At 35.1% G+C, this 17,275-nt stretch overlaps 1 protein-coding gene across 1 annotated transcript in view; it reads right to left on the bottom strand.

Moving 5' to 3' along the window:
• LOC141480685 (uncharacterized) overlaps window positions 1-17,275 on the bottom strand; it is a 37,242-nt gene extending 19,967 nt beyond the window's left edge. Inside the window, exon 1 of the mRNA XM_074170952.1 lies at window positions 17,127-17,275. Coding sequence (XP_074027053.1) covers window positions 17,127-17,229 — 103 coding nt within the window. The 5' untranslated portion in view covers window positions 17,230-17,275. The remainder of the gene's footprint in view (window positions 1-17,126) is intronic.

Here is a 17,275-nt window from a genome sequence, read left to right as displayed (position 1 = left end):
CGATGGAACATTGACGACGTCTAGTAAAGAAACGTTGGAGCTTTTGATAGAAAACCACTTTCCTGGAAATCTGACTCTTGATAACAACAGACCTCCCATCTTTGAGGGCACTAATCACTCAAAAAAGAACGATTGGGAGGTCGTCTGAATAACCACCAGTATGCCTATCAAACCGGCAGATTCAGCATTAACCAACCATGTAGAGAAAATCTCACTTTCTGTCTCCTTGACAACAAGGAGATTGCGGTTGCTGTATTTCTCCATATTGAAGAAGCATTTGACAATGCACTACCTAAATCTATAGGATCGTCACTGGCTAGGAAAGGTATAGAATCAACCATAACTAGCTGGATCTATGCCATGCTGGTGAACAGAACTGCAACTATGACTCTTCAAGGCGACGCCGTCAGGTTCAGGGTCACCAGAGGCTGCCCTCAAGGTGGGGTACTATATCCCCTTCTGTGGTTGCTTCTGATGGATAGTCTGCTTGATGCCCTCAACAGAAGAAAAGTGGATCTGCAAGTTTATGCAGATGACCTTGTCATCTTGGCAAGATCCACGTCGGGAAGCATAGCTTGAAATATTCTCCAAAGAACGATGGACGTTCACCGTTGGTGCCTGAGGGAGCAGATGTCTGTCAACCCCAGCAAAACTGTGATAATCCCCTTCACCAGGAGGGTAAAATTGGACGATCTAAGGCAACTTTCCCTCAATGGTGAGGTCATTCCATTTGGAACGGAGATGAAATATCTTGGCATTGTCCTTGATAAAAAATTCACCTGTAACGCTCACTTGGAAAAAATTTTACACAAAGCCAGACTGTCCCTATGGACATGTCGAAGAATTTGTGGTAAAACTTGGGGCTTAGGTCCCAAACAAATCCATTGGATTTATGTGATAATTGTCAGACCAATGATCACTTATGGTGCAACTGCCTGGTGGCCCAGGCGAAACTTTCTGTCTTACAGAGACAGGCTTGCCTGGTCATCAGTGGTGCCATCAGTACCACATCGTCAGCGGCCATGGAGATCCTTGTAGAACTACCTCCTCTCCACATTTTTCTGAAGAGAGAGGCTAGATGGACTGCATATAGACTTGTGCACATTGCCAATTGCACAAATCAATTTAATGCAGAGTGCAACAGACTGTTGGTTGACACTGAAAGTCACAGCATCCTGGAAATGACCTCTGATTTAATGCCTTCTACTGTCTACTACGAACTGCCTTATAAAGTACTGTTCCCGAGTAGAGAGGACTGGATCCTCCGGGAGAAGGAAATATTGAGAGTAGATGGATCAAAAACACCTTCCGGCTCTGGTGCAGGTGTTTACAGTCGCAGACCCAGGACAGAGATATCAACCTGCCTAGGAACCTATTTCAGGCGGAAATTTACTCTATTGAATTGTGTGAGGAGAGATTGGAAGAATCCAACCTCATACACAAGTCAATGAAAATATTCTCGGACAGTCAAGCGGCGTTGGAAGCTCTTGGCTCCTACTGAGCAACGTCTAAATTGGTAGCAAATTGCCACAAACGACTCTCCTCGATAGGGAGCCCTAACAGGTTGTCTCTGGTCTGGTCTGGGTGCTGCAAGCAGCTTCATCGGACCAGAACCTGTCATTGGCATAGCTTTACGCTTTGCCAAACAAAGATTGAACATCTGGATGGTACGACGATTAATGGACTTCTGGCAGAATCTTCCAGGATTGGCTCACTACAAGGCGTTTATTTACCCTTCGAAGCTTGATACCAAACAGTTGTTGGACTACAGTAGGGATGAACTACGATGTCTAACAGGCCTTCTTACAGGTCACTGTCATTTGAATCATTATCTGCAGAGACTTGGACTGTTGTGTATCGCCTCCGTTTGGAAAATAATGAAATAGCAGAGTACGTACTTTGTGCCTGCCCTACTGGGGACCGAATCACCATACAAACTAATAGGCTTCGTTTAGAAGCTGTGTTTATTTGGTCGAGTGTAAATAGGTGTGAGCCACAATAAACCCTTGCGGGTTGCGGTGGAGGGTGGAATAGACCCACACACTTTGGACCTAGTTTAACCTAACCTTTTAACTCTCACCGAGTACATTTCGAAGTACCAGTATCTCTACTGAAAACTTTTGAAATACTATTTTTCTCTCAAAACAAACTTGTCTAATTTACACGTGCCATACTTTCATTGATGAAACTATTGTGAATGTTTATTTATTACGGATTGTTATAAATATTTAGAAACACTTTCGTTCGTTTCAATCGAGGTTTCTGTTGAATGTAAACATTTCATTCACAAAACAATTATTAATGAAAATATTACTACTGTCCTAATTATTATTTCTTGAATCATCGTAAATGGCTAGGAAATTGTAGGAGATATAGTAAAATGTTTCTTCGGTCTTCCTTAGAGAACTATTTCCAAATAAAAATCATTCCATTCAATCATAGTTGATAAAAATACACACTTTTTTTAAATTTGACTTTGGAAAGCATTTAAGTCATATGAAATAACAAAGGCGTGAACATTAATGTGAATGCCTCAAAATTTCAACGTTTACGGATAGTGTATGTTATTTTTTTCAAAAAAAAGCAACGAAGATATTCTCTATTGGAGAATATTTGATAAGCTTTCATGTAAACAATATATAAACATTTTTTAAAGGATATTATTGTAGAAATCCAAATCGTATTAAACAATGAGTGGAAAAAAATAAATTCAAATGAAACAGTTTCACGAATAATCTCCGAGCAAGTCATTCTAAATGGTTGCAACTCTAATAATATTCCACTATTACATACATTATACTAGCTAGCTCGGCGAACTTTGACCGCTAGAAATAACAAACATTAACTGCTAAGTTATTAGCTGAGTTACATCAAGTTTTTTATATTGTATTTATGAAGCACAAAGTTTGGCTATACTAACATGGTCATTTTCATGCTTACCTAGTAGTAGATTCACTACTTACAGTCATTAAATGATTATTCTAGAAAGTGAACTAAGTCGTCAGTAGATTTTAACTCCCAAACAGCAGCTCGAGAGTCAAACCAGAAGATCTATTGTGAAAACAATAGACCTGGCAACTCTGAACGAGGCGCTCCTCTCGTTCGATTTCTTCTTCATCTGATTCGCAATATTTCGCAATATAGCTCCGTTATGAAAGATTCTCGATATTCCGTCTGGCGGCATTGTAATTAGATTGTTATGGATGTTACTGATTTGGCTTCTATAATGACATAAACATTATTCATCCGCGAACAATCACAACGGGCATGAACCCTATTATATTTTTGCGCACCATGGCAATTGTCATAACCTAACATACCGAATATCATCAATTAGCTCATTCGTTGATTTTTTCTCAATTTTTCTTATTTTTTTATACTTATTCTGCTATTTCTGTGGAGACAAATACAACAAATCAAAATTCACATAAATCAGTCGAGCCGGTTTAATCAACACGATTTTGTCACTTTGTTCTTTAATAGATTGATCATTATTATTATTGAAATTCCAAATATGATAATTTGAAATACTCTAAAATTGAGTAAAGTGATACAAAATTATTCAATTCAAATACAAGATCTATTTGCAATCATACATTCCACCTTTAAGATTTTTTGCAAGTGAGAATCATCCTGTATATACGTATTTAATATGTTTGTCGGGTTTGATGTCGATAGCACCCATACATCGTTAATGGATTTCCAATCGATTCATGATGTACGATAAAAACTGAATCATGCCTGTTTGTAGGCCATAACCTAGTGATCTAAACAAAAAATTGAACGGAAGAATCACTAGCATTCCTAAAATGATACTTAATTGGATTCTCCAACACAAAAATGAATTAGAAAATGTAAATTGATTTTTTTTTAATGTGTTAGAGATGTCGGAGATTGATTTACGATATTTACTGTTAGAATCTATAAAGAGGAGCTGAACATCTCTCGTCTAAGTTCCAAAAAACTATTAACATCTGACGAACCTAGTTTGTACAATTAATATTGAGTTTTGAGAAAATATACCGACAATAATTGACTTTTTTACGGTTTTGAAAATAAATGTGGTGATTTGCTCGAAATATTTTTAGAAATGTTGTTAGCCTCGATTAGCTGCATCTAGCTATCACACGAGCTTTGTTTTGGAACAAAGGGTTTTTGCTTTCCTTTTCATAATGACCATATACAGGGTGGTCCAAACCATGAAGTCATAAAAGAAAAACTTGAGTTAATCGCATTCATGGGTATCCAAATAAACGCTATATATCTTACCTATGCGATTTTCTGTATGTTTCGAGTTGAGTTTTTACATTTGTTGAGAGTTATATTTTTAACTTCGAATTGAAAATTTAAAAATCTGGTATTCAATAGGATATTTGTTATTTGGTTATACCGAAGAAATTTTTAAATTTTGATTTCAATGTCACTGAGACATCATTTTACAATTGCACTTATTTTAGGATTATTTTCGCTGTCATCAATTCAGTAGGTTACTTTTTTTATTTTGATAAAACCAAAGTCGTTGAATCAATAAACTTCAAATAAGCCTCCTATTGAAATAATAAATTTCAAAATTCTGATGTTAGTGTCACTCAAATATCATTTCACTTTCAAAGTTATTTTAGATTATTTTTACTCTCATTGTGATGAAAGTAGATGTATTTTCAGTGACATAAAGTCGTATTTTTTTTCAAGGATTGAGTGAATTGTCTTTCAAATTCATCAAAAAAACGTTCAAGATGAGTGTGTTCTCCCGAAACTTCGAAGTACACCTGGAGATTGAACGCTTCCCTTGTAAGAGAAATAAAAATACTCTTATATACGGTCATTGTGAATATTTGTAGTACAAACTGAATGAATAATAGGGATTTCCGTGTAATTTGGCAACATTTGTGCGATTTACAAAAAATGGTCAAGAAATCGAAATTATCGAATATCTCTGAAAATTTGTAACGGCTGAAAAATACATGCAATTCCTTCCAAAAACTTTTTCAATATTTTGAGAAATAACCCACTTTTTTTCATCAAAATTTAACTTTTACTAATGTGGTTGTAAAAATTTTACGATAAAAGGATCTACAAAAATATATTTCGCCCTACAATGACTTCCTCATCAGAAATAATGCTATACATTATTCCTAATTCATATTCTAATATTATTGATTTCAACCTCCTACTCCCATATAACTTATTCCACATTACACGGTCCAGATTATTATCTGATTGTCTTTTGTAGTGGCAACCTATTGAACATTTACCATTTGATAACTGCTTTAAAAATATGATTCTTAGAGAAATAATACTTTTTAATATATTCATCATCAATATTCATTCATATCAGTGAACAGCTTTATTTGGATTATCTTGACATCAGTGTAGGTGTTCCCCAGGGGTCAGTAGTGGGCCCAATATTGTTCGTAATATATGTAAATGACATCGTTGGAGATGACCCATCCATACATTTCACATTGTATGCGAACGATACGTCCATACTTATTTCCTAACAATCTTATTCTCTAGAAAAAAGAATGTAATAAAGTTCTTCCTATTTTTTTCTATGACTGGTTCTGCATGAATTCATCGCATCTAAATACAGAAAAAACCCAGTCAATACATTTTCATAAAAGACAAAACAAGTGGCTACCATTCATGAAAATGTATCATGTGTGAGGTTTCTGGACATGTACATCGATGAGTGTCTTGACTGCAGGAGATACTGTGGGTCAGTAATTTCGAAACTTAACTCTTGTCAGCCATTAATTCAGAAACATGAGATCAGTTTTGACAGAAAAACTAATAATGTTGTATCTGTATCTGTATCTGTAGAGTAGGGAGGGTGAGTGTAAGCCCAGGCACTTAGGCCACATGTGACCCATTGTACATCCTCCCGAGGAGTTGTCCTCCTAGGCCATCGTCCATCCTGTCCTTTCCAGGAAGGTGGACAGGTCGCTGGGAGACATCTCCTTTATATCGGCAGGTGTAGGCCAAGACTCGCCGAACACACACTCTCTTATCGACGATAACTCCGGGCACTCGCACAGGACATGACTGACAGTCTCATCTTCCTGTTCACACATCCTGCATAGAGGTGTGTCCGCTAGCCCCATATTATGTAGGTGTTTCCTTAGCTGACAGTGGCCAGTCAGAAATCCTACTGTAGGGCATAGATTTTTCCTGGTTATCGCCAGATATTTCTTCGGCGCCAGCTTCCCAGGATCGCCCAAGATGATCCTGGCAAGATTACATCCTTTGATTCCATCCCATCTCTTTAAGGATTGAGCATGGGTGTAACGTTTGACTAGTTCCGCAATTGTCGAAGTCATCAGGCCGTGGGTGCCACTGGGTCCTAAAATTCTTAGATGATGTTGTATTATACACAGGTCGAATCCCGACTAAGATACAGAGTATGTTTTTGGGGGTCATCCACTTGTTTCAATGATGAATTCATATCACAAAAAAAATGCTTAATTGTATCGCTGGTATCTCTCGTATCTCTAGTTGGAGAGTTTTTTTATCGTTTGTGTTATTGTATTTTGAAACTTGAACTCTTTTAAAACTAATAAGCGAATTCGCACTATCAATACAAGACAGCGAAATGACCTACATGTGACATTTTCAAGGACAAATCTTTTATATAGGTCTCCCACTATAACTGGGCAAAGGTTATTCAATGAAATTTCAGCCGAAATTAAATCACTTGTAACATTGATCAACCAATGTCTTAGGAAGTACCAGTTGAAAGGTGGATTTCACTCCTTGGAAGAGTTTTTGCTACCAATTCTCAGGACATAATTTTTTGCAACTAGTATTAGTTGCATGTAATCACATTGAGTTGACATAGATTGTGCGTCCTCTTTTATCGCATGGAACAGTCTGAGCAACGCTCTCTGTCACATATATTTACCTGCTCCAATTTTTTAAACTTCAAAGCCTGGCTACCGTTACCTATGAACATATTTTCTCGGGCAACCCTATACTACTTCACACGCAATAAAATTACCTACTTTTCAATATATATTCATCGTGGCAAGCAGATGAGCGTAAAAAAAGAAAAATACTAAAATATTTGCAAAACATAGACATATCATTGCTTCCGACAATCTCAAAAATAATTGAAAAACTGGTTAAAAAGAGAATGCTTAACTTCTTAAGTAATCATAACATACTATGCGAATCTCAATATGGATTCCAAAGCCATAAAAACACAGGCGATGCAATCTTCTCTTTTCTGGAAGATGTATATATTGGTTTAAACAATGAAGAATCTATTGGGGCAGTTCTGTGATTTCTCAAAACCGTTCGACTGCGTGAACCATGAAACACTATTATTTAAATTTCAGTGCTATGGCTTTAAAGGATTGTCATATAACTGGCTTTACAGTTATCTAACAGGCAGGAAGCAGTTAGTAAAACTCCAAGAAAATACATCACATATTGAGAATAATTCATCAGGTGTACCACAAGGTTCCGTTCTGGGTCCTGTCCTTTTTCTGCTTTATCTGAATGTTCTGGTAACCATTGATATCAAAGAAAAGTTCACACTTTTTGCAGATGACACCACGATTCTTTGGCGTGGGGCAAATGAAGATAACCTCAGAGACATCATAACCCTGGATCTCTATAGGGTTAAACAGTGGTGCGATTGAAACTCCTTATGTTTCAACACAAATAAAACAAACATAGTTTGCTTCAAACTCAATTTTGACGACTCACTTATAGAAAATCACGCTATAGTTAACAGAACTCACACAAATTTTTTAGGGGTATTTATAGATGATAAATTAAAATTTGATGAGCATATAACAAATGTATGCAAAAAAATAGCATCTGACTGCTGTAAATACAAACTGTTGCTGTTATCTTTTCATGTCCTATTTTGTTACATATACATATATTCAGTATCTACTTGAAATTGTATATTATTGTATAGTTTATGGTTTTATATGACTAAGACGAAATCCATCTTGATTTTGTTCCGGTTGAAAATCTCTTCCCGTACCCTTTCGACTGTCTCTCGCCAGGAGGACGAGTGGTTCATAACTTAAAGTGTTTTTTGGTAACGGCATAAAGATCAATGACATCTATGCCGCTCTGGCCTTGTGTACCCCTTCCTGACTGGGGTATTGATGAACAAACTGTTCATTTTAACAGACGTCGTGGGGCCTTCACTCAACCGAGCGACGGTGCCTTCTGAATCGAGTGGGGTCGTCTATAGTGTAATCTACAGCTTCCCTAACTAATGGGTTATCATGAGTTTCCGCTGACTCTCTGATTCCTCAACTGAATGGACTGCTGTATGGTTAACAGCTTCAAATCTCTGCGGATGGCTTCATTCCGCACGAACCATGGAGCATTCACCAGCATCCTAAGAAGTTTGTTTTGCAATCTCTCCAGAATGGAGAGATTTGTCGGAGCGGTTTGTCCCCAAGCGCCTGAAGCATACATAATGACAGGCTTGAACATCGTGTTATATAGTAAAATCTTGTTCTTAAGATTGAGCTTGGACTTTCGATTTATCAGAGGATAGAGTTTGGCTATCCTCATTTGTACTCTGTCCTTGATGTAATCAACGTGATTTACCCAGGTGAGTCGGCGGTCTACCCAAAGACCTAGGTATTTGACTCGCGTTTGCCATTCGATCTCTCTGCCTGAAATCGTGACTCTTGTATCTGGAGAAACGTTGCGCCTCCCCAAATCTATCGCCTGGGTTTTTTCTGGATTCACCCGAATCTTCCATTCCAGGTACCAGCGTTCGAGGTCGTCCAATGCACGTTGCATGTAGACGACCGCCAACCCCCGTCCCATGGAAGAAGCGAGGAGAGCCGTATCATTGGCGTATTGGGAAGTCTTCACGTGATCGAACCTCGGAAGGTCGCTCACGTAAAGGCTGTACAATAGTAGAGACAGCACAGCTCCTTGAGGCACTCCAGCTTGGATTTCCCTGACGGGAGACAGGGTTCCTTCAACTCGAACCTGAAATGATCTGCCCTTTAGAAAGGACCTAATCCACCGGATCAGGCCCCGAGGCAGGTCGAAATCGAGCATTTTGTGTAGTAAGCCTTCGTGCCATACTCGGTCGAAGGCTTTTGATATGTCCAGGAGGATAAGATGGACTGTCTTCCTGTTGTTTGGCTCTGAGATGGAGTTTTCGACCAGTCTCAAGGCCTGCAACTCGGTGGAGTGTGCCCTCCTGAAACCGAATTGTTCATCAGGCAGAACATTTCGGTCTTCAACTTCTTCAGTTAGCCTTTGTAGCTCAACACGTTCAGCCAGCTTAGCCGTTGAGCAAAGCAGACTAATTGGACGATGATTCTGGGGAAACAACGGGTTCTGGCCCTGTTTCGGAACCTGTTTATAATGTCCAACAAATATCTGATAAAGTCCTCCGGGAGCTGCTTCAACAACCTGTTGTTGATTGAATCAAATCAAAAACGATTTTGTTTTCAAAAATCATAATATGTATCACTGATAAAAATCCCCCCAAAGAAATTTCAAATATCTTATAAACAATTCATTTGTTTAAAACAATTTTTTAAACAAATACCTAGAGCTAAAAATTATAGAAATAATTTTTATGTACTCTAATACGATTAGATTTGAATATTGAAACAATTTTTTTTTATTGCTTTGATTGAATTTTTCACTTCTTAACGTCTTTGATTATTTGTCTTCTTTAACGTTCTTGTCACTATTTGACATTACCATTATTTTAAACTTTTTAATTAGAACCATGACCCTCAATTTTACTGTTGTAGTATTTCGCTACTTTTATGTGTCTACATATATTTCTCATCTTTTCATCTCAATTCTTTTAAAATATTCAGTTAAATACTTGAGTTTTAATATATGTATATTAAAAGCACAAAATCTTATGACGTTTTCCTTGTTATTGTACTGATAGAATTATCCACTGTTATATACTTTTTAACAAGCGAAATAAATGAATTATTATTATTATTATTATTATTATTATTATTAATAATAACAAAGTGGAAAATCAATTTTTTTTATTTTTCTAACGGGAATCTATTTTGAAGTCTTTCAAATGAAGCTCCAAAAATTGAACAAAATTTGAGGTTTTTAGTTTAAAAATTAGCAGGGTTTTTATGTAAATTTAAAACTTGTAAAAATTAGTTAATCAATTGAAGTAGGTATATCTAATAAAATAATCACGGAAAAAACTTTTTCCCATGGATTTTCGTTTATTCAAGTGTCTAGAAGGTATGTGATTTTTTTTAATAATGATATTTAATGGTTTAAAATAATTTTTATTGTTCAAAGATCCGTATCGCCTCTAAAATGAAATTATAAATATTAGTGATAGAGTTCCGGGAGGTGGAACTTTTTTCAGAAATTCAGAATGAGCCCTGGATCATAATTTTTGGTGCCATTGGAAAGGGTTTTGTGACCCAGACTATAATATCAAGTTACCTGTTTGTACGCGGTTACCAACCGATCAACTGCATATAGCGAATGTTGTATGATTTCAACTGTCATTTGGCAATCACGACAGTCAAATTTGTTTTTTATAATTTTAATTATTCATAGCCATGAACATTTTTTTTCGGCAACTCTTAGTACACGTTTACAAACATTATTATTTATTAAAATATAGTTTTCTCCTGATTATCAAATATTATTATCTTTATTAACCATAATTTCACTTTAAAAACCTGGGATAGATCACTAGCAGCATTCTCAATGTGTTGAAGAGTAGCTAAAAGATCTTCACAAAGATTTAGAAAGAACTTGTTCCCATCGCTATCAAAGTGTGTAATCATTATTTTCATCAGTAGCAATAAGAAAAAGAAATTTTTCGTTAGACGTTGAAAGAAAATTCAGTCAATGACTATACGGTACTTTGACTTCGAAGATGCAATTATGCATTATCGTATAGCCATTCTAAAATTACAGGTGCTGTGGAATAAAATGAACATTTGGGACCATATAATCACTCATCAACAGCTTCTCACAATTACCTACTCACAGAGGAAGTAAAGAGAAATGAAAAAGTTGCCGACACCTCCCAGAAAATTTCGATGGTATCAATTACATATCTCTGTAACAAAATTTCATATTCCTCATACTGAGAGAGAGGTGACTAATGATGTATCAATAAACACGTTTCGAAGCCAATGAACCATCAAACGCCGAAGATACTTTATTAATAACCTATGAGATGCATGCCGTTTCTTCAACTGATTGATTAGCTACAGAGAATCGCATTTCATGGATTTCATGATTGCACGATATAATACTAATCATGGTTTCAGAGATGTTTACTCTGTTTCAACCGTTTTCTATTTCAACTTCAACAGTACCAGTTTTCCATACTCGTTCATTTTGTAGGTTTTTTTTGGTTTTGAGTCCAATACAATCCAATCATGCGCCAAATTTGTTTTGCTTCATTCAGAACAGTTCCGTAATCGTGTCCAAAGTATTTTGGTTTTTTTGAAAGAAATAGTTGAGGTAACAATTTTATTCAATTATGAGAAATACAGAGTATATTAACGATGAATATATTTTCAACTAAAACCAATTGAACTGTTTAATACTAATAAACATCTAGGTTATCTGGGAAAAAATTACTCGGGCCGCCAGTAACATCGAAAAAGATCTGCAATCTTAAACTTAACTTAATTCATCAAAATCAGTTACAATGTTTTTGGCTCCATGTCAAAGCGTGGGCAAATATGCGATAACATAACTTAGCCGGAACTGCGCTCGAAGTTGTTGAAGTCTTCAGAAATTTGGAAATGTGGATCGATTCTAAAGTAAAGTTCACTAAACATATTAGTCACTTGTTTAACTTTGAAGGGTTATATATTTTTAGGAGTGACAATTTTTGGGAAAGTTTTTGGCTTTCTATTACTTCATCTCGATACAAAGAAAATGTGTAGTTCAATGTTTATATGAAAGTACCTGTTTTAATGTGTCTTTTTTTCCAGTTTGTGTCTCAAAGTTACTCCTTTGCACATTTACGTATATAGTATCAAGACGAAGAAAGCCAAAAACTTTCTCCTGAAAATATAACCCTTTAAATTTAAACAATATATGTTTGGCTGCGATTTATTGAAATAAGCGAATGAATGTCATTACAATGTCATCAATGACATGAGTAGATCAAACTCATTCCGTGACATGAAGTCGTAATTTATAAATGAATTGTATGTTTTTTCTCATAATGTTACACATATTGGTACTTTAGAGCCCTAAGGCAAGTGTCTAATTTGAGGATGACAGTGTTTCATGTAAGTGAAAGTTTTACCTTTCATTCAGTTTATTGTGTAGGAATCCTGTGAATGATATCTCATTCAATTCCATAATTAAAGTTTGGAATACAAACTGAGTAAAGAAAAGTGATTTTGTATAATTCAGAGTTCATATATTAGTATTTGTTTCCAAAGAATTTTCATTCGTATAATTCAATGTTTATAGGAAATCTACACACCTATGTATAGAGTTATTTACTTTGAAGTTGATTGTTACTTCCTTTCTTTGAAAGATTACCACATTTTGTATACCAAGATGTAGTAGTAGAAAGGCAAAAACTTTCTTTCCCAAAAATAGGTATTATTTATTGAATTGATGGATGTAGCCGTTACTACGTGGTGGGAAATCATGATGAAGAAAATTATAAATTAGCAACCTACAATTCAATGTTGCACAGAGCATTCTCACTGCCTTTGTCTGCTAAAAATCTAGCTAGGGAAATTGATATAATTACACAAATAGGTCGTAATAATGGTTTCAACGCAGATACTATCCAGAAGTTAGTCAGGAAACAAAACCGGAAATTCACTTACAGATTAATGTACCCTCAGGTCAAACAACCAGAAATCAAGAATTGGGTAACGCTAACATATTTTGGAAAAAGAACAGAGATTATTGCGGGTTTCTTCAGAAAAACAATGTGGAAGTGGCATTCAGATCACATGCCAGGTTATCTCATTTCCTTTTCAATGCCAAAGATAAGGTCGACAAGTTGGAAAAATCTGTAGTTTATAAGCTTAAGTGTCCGGAGTGTAATAGTGTTTATGTGGGACGATGTGGCTGAAATTTCCAAAAACGGTATGCTGAACATGAAAGGTCTTCCAGACTGGGAAAAAATGATTCGGCGTTTTCAAACCATTCCTTGGCATGCAACCACAAGTTTCCGAATCTAAACGATACGGAAATTCTGCACAATGCTAGGAAGGGTTGCAAACTTAATTATTTAGAATCCTTGGAAATCTACAAGCATAAACATTGCGGGTGCAACGTGTTAAATGATCAAATCGATTTAGTTTACTCGCTGGTTTTCAAATTGGCACATTCGCATTGTGTACTCAATCAAGTCAAGTAATCTCTATTTCTATTAGTACCTATAGGGGTAGTATATAATGGCGAATGTAATGAATCATTGTTAGTTTATTGTATAAGTTTGAAAATGTCCGTATAGGACGAAACTGCAGTAACGATAGTTACAAATAAAAGTGGTAAAAACATAGAAAGTTTCATTTCTCTTTTCTTCGGTATTATTCATGTTTGTCAAACCTCATATAAACTACGACAGCTAGAGAATCGGAAAATTCTACCCACTAAACTTAAGCTGCAGTCAGGGTCTTTCCTACTCATTTCTTGAGAATTGACAGATGCCAAGTGAACTTTGATTCATACATTTTTCATTCAAAACCCTTTTCCCACACTGGAACAAAAATACTATCCCTTGACGTGTGTTTCGCTAACAAAGTTAGCATCATTAGACAATGGTCCAGAATATCATATTGCGATATTGTAAATGGTCCTGCATTACTTCAGGCTGATTTCAATCGTTTGCAACGAATTCGGAATTCTTGTATTCGATTCACTTAAGGAATTCGAAAATTCACAAAGTTTTGATTACTACGTATCTACTACACCTATCTACTCAAAACGCGAATAACAATGCGTAGCCTGAATCAAGTGAATACCAGAAAATGGAATCTGCCACTTGTACCTAAGAACTCTATTCCTCTTTATACACAAAGTTTTTATTACGTCTCTTCAAAAGAATATATCTCTCTTCCTAATGAATTCTGAGATTACCCTCAGCCGTTATATTTTTCATTTTCATCCATGTTCTGTCTTAATCTGTACTTGTTCCCATAAATTCCACAACTGAAATTTATCAGGACAACCAAATCACCTTTTGTTCAAGAGCATCGTGCATTATACAGTCAAAACCAAGAGTTCAAAAACCAGATTTCAACCGTCATATCACATCACACCTTATTTCTAAATAGAAACCGTTTTCAACAATGTTGACTATTTCAATATGATGTGATTATTTAAACGAGTCATATCCGCATATTCGAGGATAAGTACAGTAACCTAGTAATTTCAGTATTAGAGAAGTGACAGAGATATGCTAATTTCAAGATGTCGAATAGATAACTAACTGTTCACCACACGCATGTTTGTGGCCATCACTATATTCCAAGAGGATATATCTCCATAAGACGATTCTTAGTAATACCGGTACCGGTGGATTGAGTCAACTTCCTTTTTTGCAAAAAGTAGTGTACTGGAAACTAAATATCTTCCCATAATGAACCTGTATTGACAAAGTTTAACAGTATAGAAATAGTGATTCAGTTCAGAGTGAACTTGTAAATAGGTGTCCTTTTTGTGTACATTCCAATCTGAAGATCTTGGCTCGAAATTCAATTAAAATTTCACTGTGTGAAATTTCATTTTCAAATTTCAATTTCATCATCTGATAAGCATTCTTCTGAATCTATGATGATATTGTGGAAAATTAATTTAAGTCAAAAATGGAAAAACTTTCAAATTGATTTAGAAAGTTTGGAAAATCCAAAAAGTGTTCACCAACAAGTTGAACAATCGATGATCATATTTAGGTACTTTCAAGATAACAAAAACATATGAACAATGAAATCTTGCTTCTCAAGTTTTTTGTTTAGTAAAAACAACTGTAATTGTCATTTAATTTTTTGGCAGATAAAGTTATTTACTTCAATAATAATAATAATGTTTATTCATGAAGCGATACAGAAAAATCAATGTTAGTCAGAAACTTGTAGTTTTTACAAATTTGTCTGAAAAATTATATAGATGAAACTTCGACACCTGAATGTAAAAAAACGAGCATCGAACATAGTGGAGCATATTTTGAAATCAATTTGTGAGTTTTACAAAAATTGTCGTCCAAGACAGTTACAAATGAATGCGAACCCAAAGAATCCGCAGAATAAAAGAATATGTAACCTAATTTATCTAGCCGACAATTTTTCCTGATTTGAGTGTCAATGAATATGCTTGTCATATACTAAGAGTTGCTCAAAAGCGGAAGATCCATCTCATCAACGTTACGGAAGAGATGCAATATCTATTTGACAGCAGACATTCAGTTTTAGCCAAAAAAATGGTAACTGACACAGTTATCCTTATTTAAATAAAAAACCTAATGATAAATAATAATTAATGAGATATCATAGAATATTACAAACGTATCTTCAACAACAAACATTTAGTTCATGCAAAGATGTGTGAATCTTTCAAAGAGAAAAAGACAGAAATTAATTTCAAAATAAACTTTCCACAAAGATGTGCGGATCATGCAGAGAAGTAACTTTCAGGCACAACCTACAAGAAAATAACCTCTCGAAACAACTACTTTCATATAAACATTGAATTACTCGAAAGAAAAAATACTTTCGGAAAAACTTCTTTCATATGAACATTGAATCATACAAAAAAAACGTTTTTCTGTTTGTACTCAAAATATTCGTTATGGAATTGAATCAGATATCATTCACAGGATTGCTACACATCATAGTATAAGGAAGAGGTAAAGTTTCACTTACATGGAACACTGTCATCATCAAAGGCGGACATCGATGTTTCGGAATAAGACACTTACGGTATTGTCTCTTCAGCATCAATCTGGATGGCATTACAAGATGAAGCACTCAATTCATTTAGTAAATTACGACTTTATGTCACGAATGAGTTAACTCTGTTCATATGTCATCAATGACAGTAGGTAATGACATTCATTCGCCTATTGGATTCAATTCCAGTCATAGACATCTTGTTTAAATTTGAAGGGATATATTTTTAGAAGAAATTAATTATTATTGATTACTTTAAGGGGATACATTTTTAGAAGAGATTCATTATTGCAATGAATTGCGTTTTTCTTTTCTTTGGAAGGTTTCCACATTTTTGTATGAAGCCAACACCTTTTTTTCAAAAAATAATTCGGTTGTCTGCCATTGAGGATGATAGTGTCCCATGTAAGTGAAATTTTACCTCTTTCATATACTATATTGTGTAGCTATCCTGTGCATATACTCCTGTTCATAGAAATGTGATTGTTTCAATAGTATTTTTTCTTTCATGTAAGTCAGTGTAAGTCAATATAAAAGTAGTTGTTTCGAGAGTCTTTTTTCTTCCAGTTTGTATCTGAAAATTATTTCTTTGCATGATCTGCACATCTTTGTAAATTGTTCATTTCTAAAATAATTGCATTCTTCTTTTCTTTGAAAAATTTACACATTTTTTTGAATGAAGATAGAAAAAGAGAAAGCCAAAACCGTTCTTTCAAAAAAATGAAGCTCTCCTTAAAATATAAATATACCCTTTTCAATTCAAACATTCAGTTGTAACCGAGTTGTATAATAAGTTTCGGAATATTTATACATTAGACTTTCTATTTTTATAACGAATTTTTTATTCAGAAAAAACTTATAAATAAAATTTCCTGACAGAACTATATTTACTTCAATGATAAATGAGTTGTAGAATATTTCAAACTTTCAGACGTATTTGAACCCAAATTTGTTTATGATGATATATTTTTCGTATTATTTGTGAATTTCAAACTTCCAGATACAATTTTGTTTTACACGATTCGAACACTACCATTTGATCTGTTTTCGTCCAATTCCTACATGTCTACGACTATCTATAAGTGGTTTTTGAAAATGTAGCAAGATTATTTATCCCCTCACTAAGTAAAAAATTTAAATCTCATTATCTACTTGAAATAATCACTGCTCCAAAAAGTTTTAAGAGTCAGTAAGTTCTCTCGTCCTCACTCATTTATTTTTGTAGATAGAGGGCGATAAAGTGATGAAACTTACCCCAGAAATGTTTCGCGGAGACCAATGAGTCAGCCTTGCACAGCACACTGTTATTCACGGTCAGAACCTTGAAACTCTTCAGCAGCGTATTTCTTGTCTTCATTTATATTCTTCCACCTCTTCGTAATGCGTTACGACTAAATACACGT

This window comes from Leptinotarsa decemlineata, unplaced genomic scaffold (assembly GCF_025532065.1).
Source record: "Leptinotarsa decemlineata unplaced genomic scaffold, Ldec_3_MD MMD2_tig00000008_RagTag_RagTag, whole genome shotgun sequence".
Taxonomy (NCBI): Eukaryota; Metazoa; Arthropoda; class Insecta; order Coleoptera; family Chrysomelidae; genus Leptinotarsa; species Leptinotarsa decemlineata.
The sequence above is the reverse complement of the archived record's forward strand: the minus strand, read 5'-3'. Positions and strand labels throughout refer to the sequence as shown.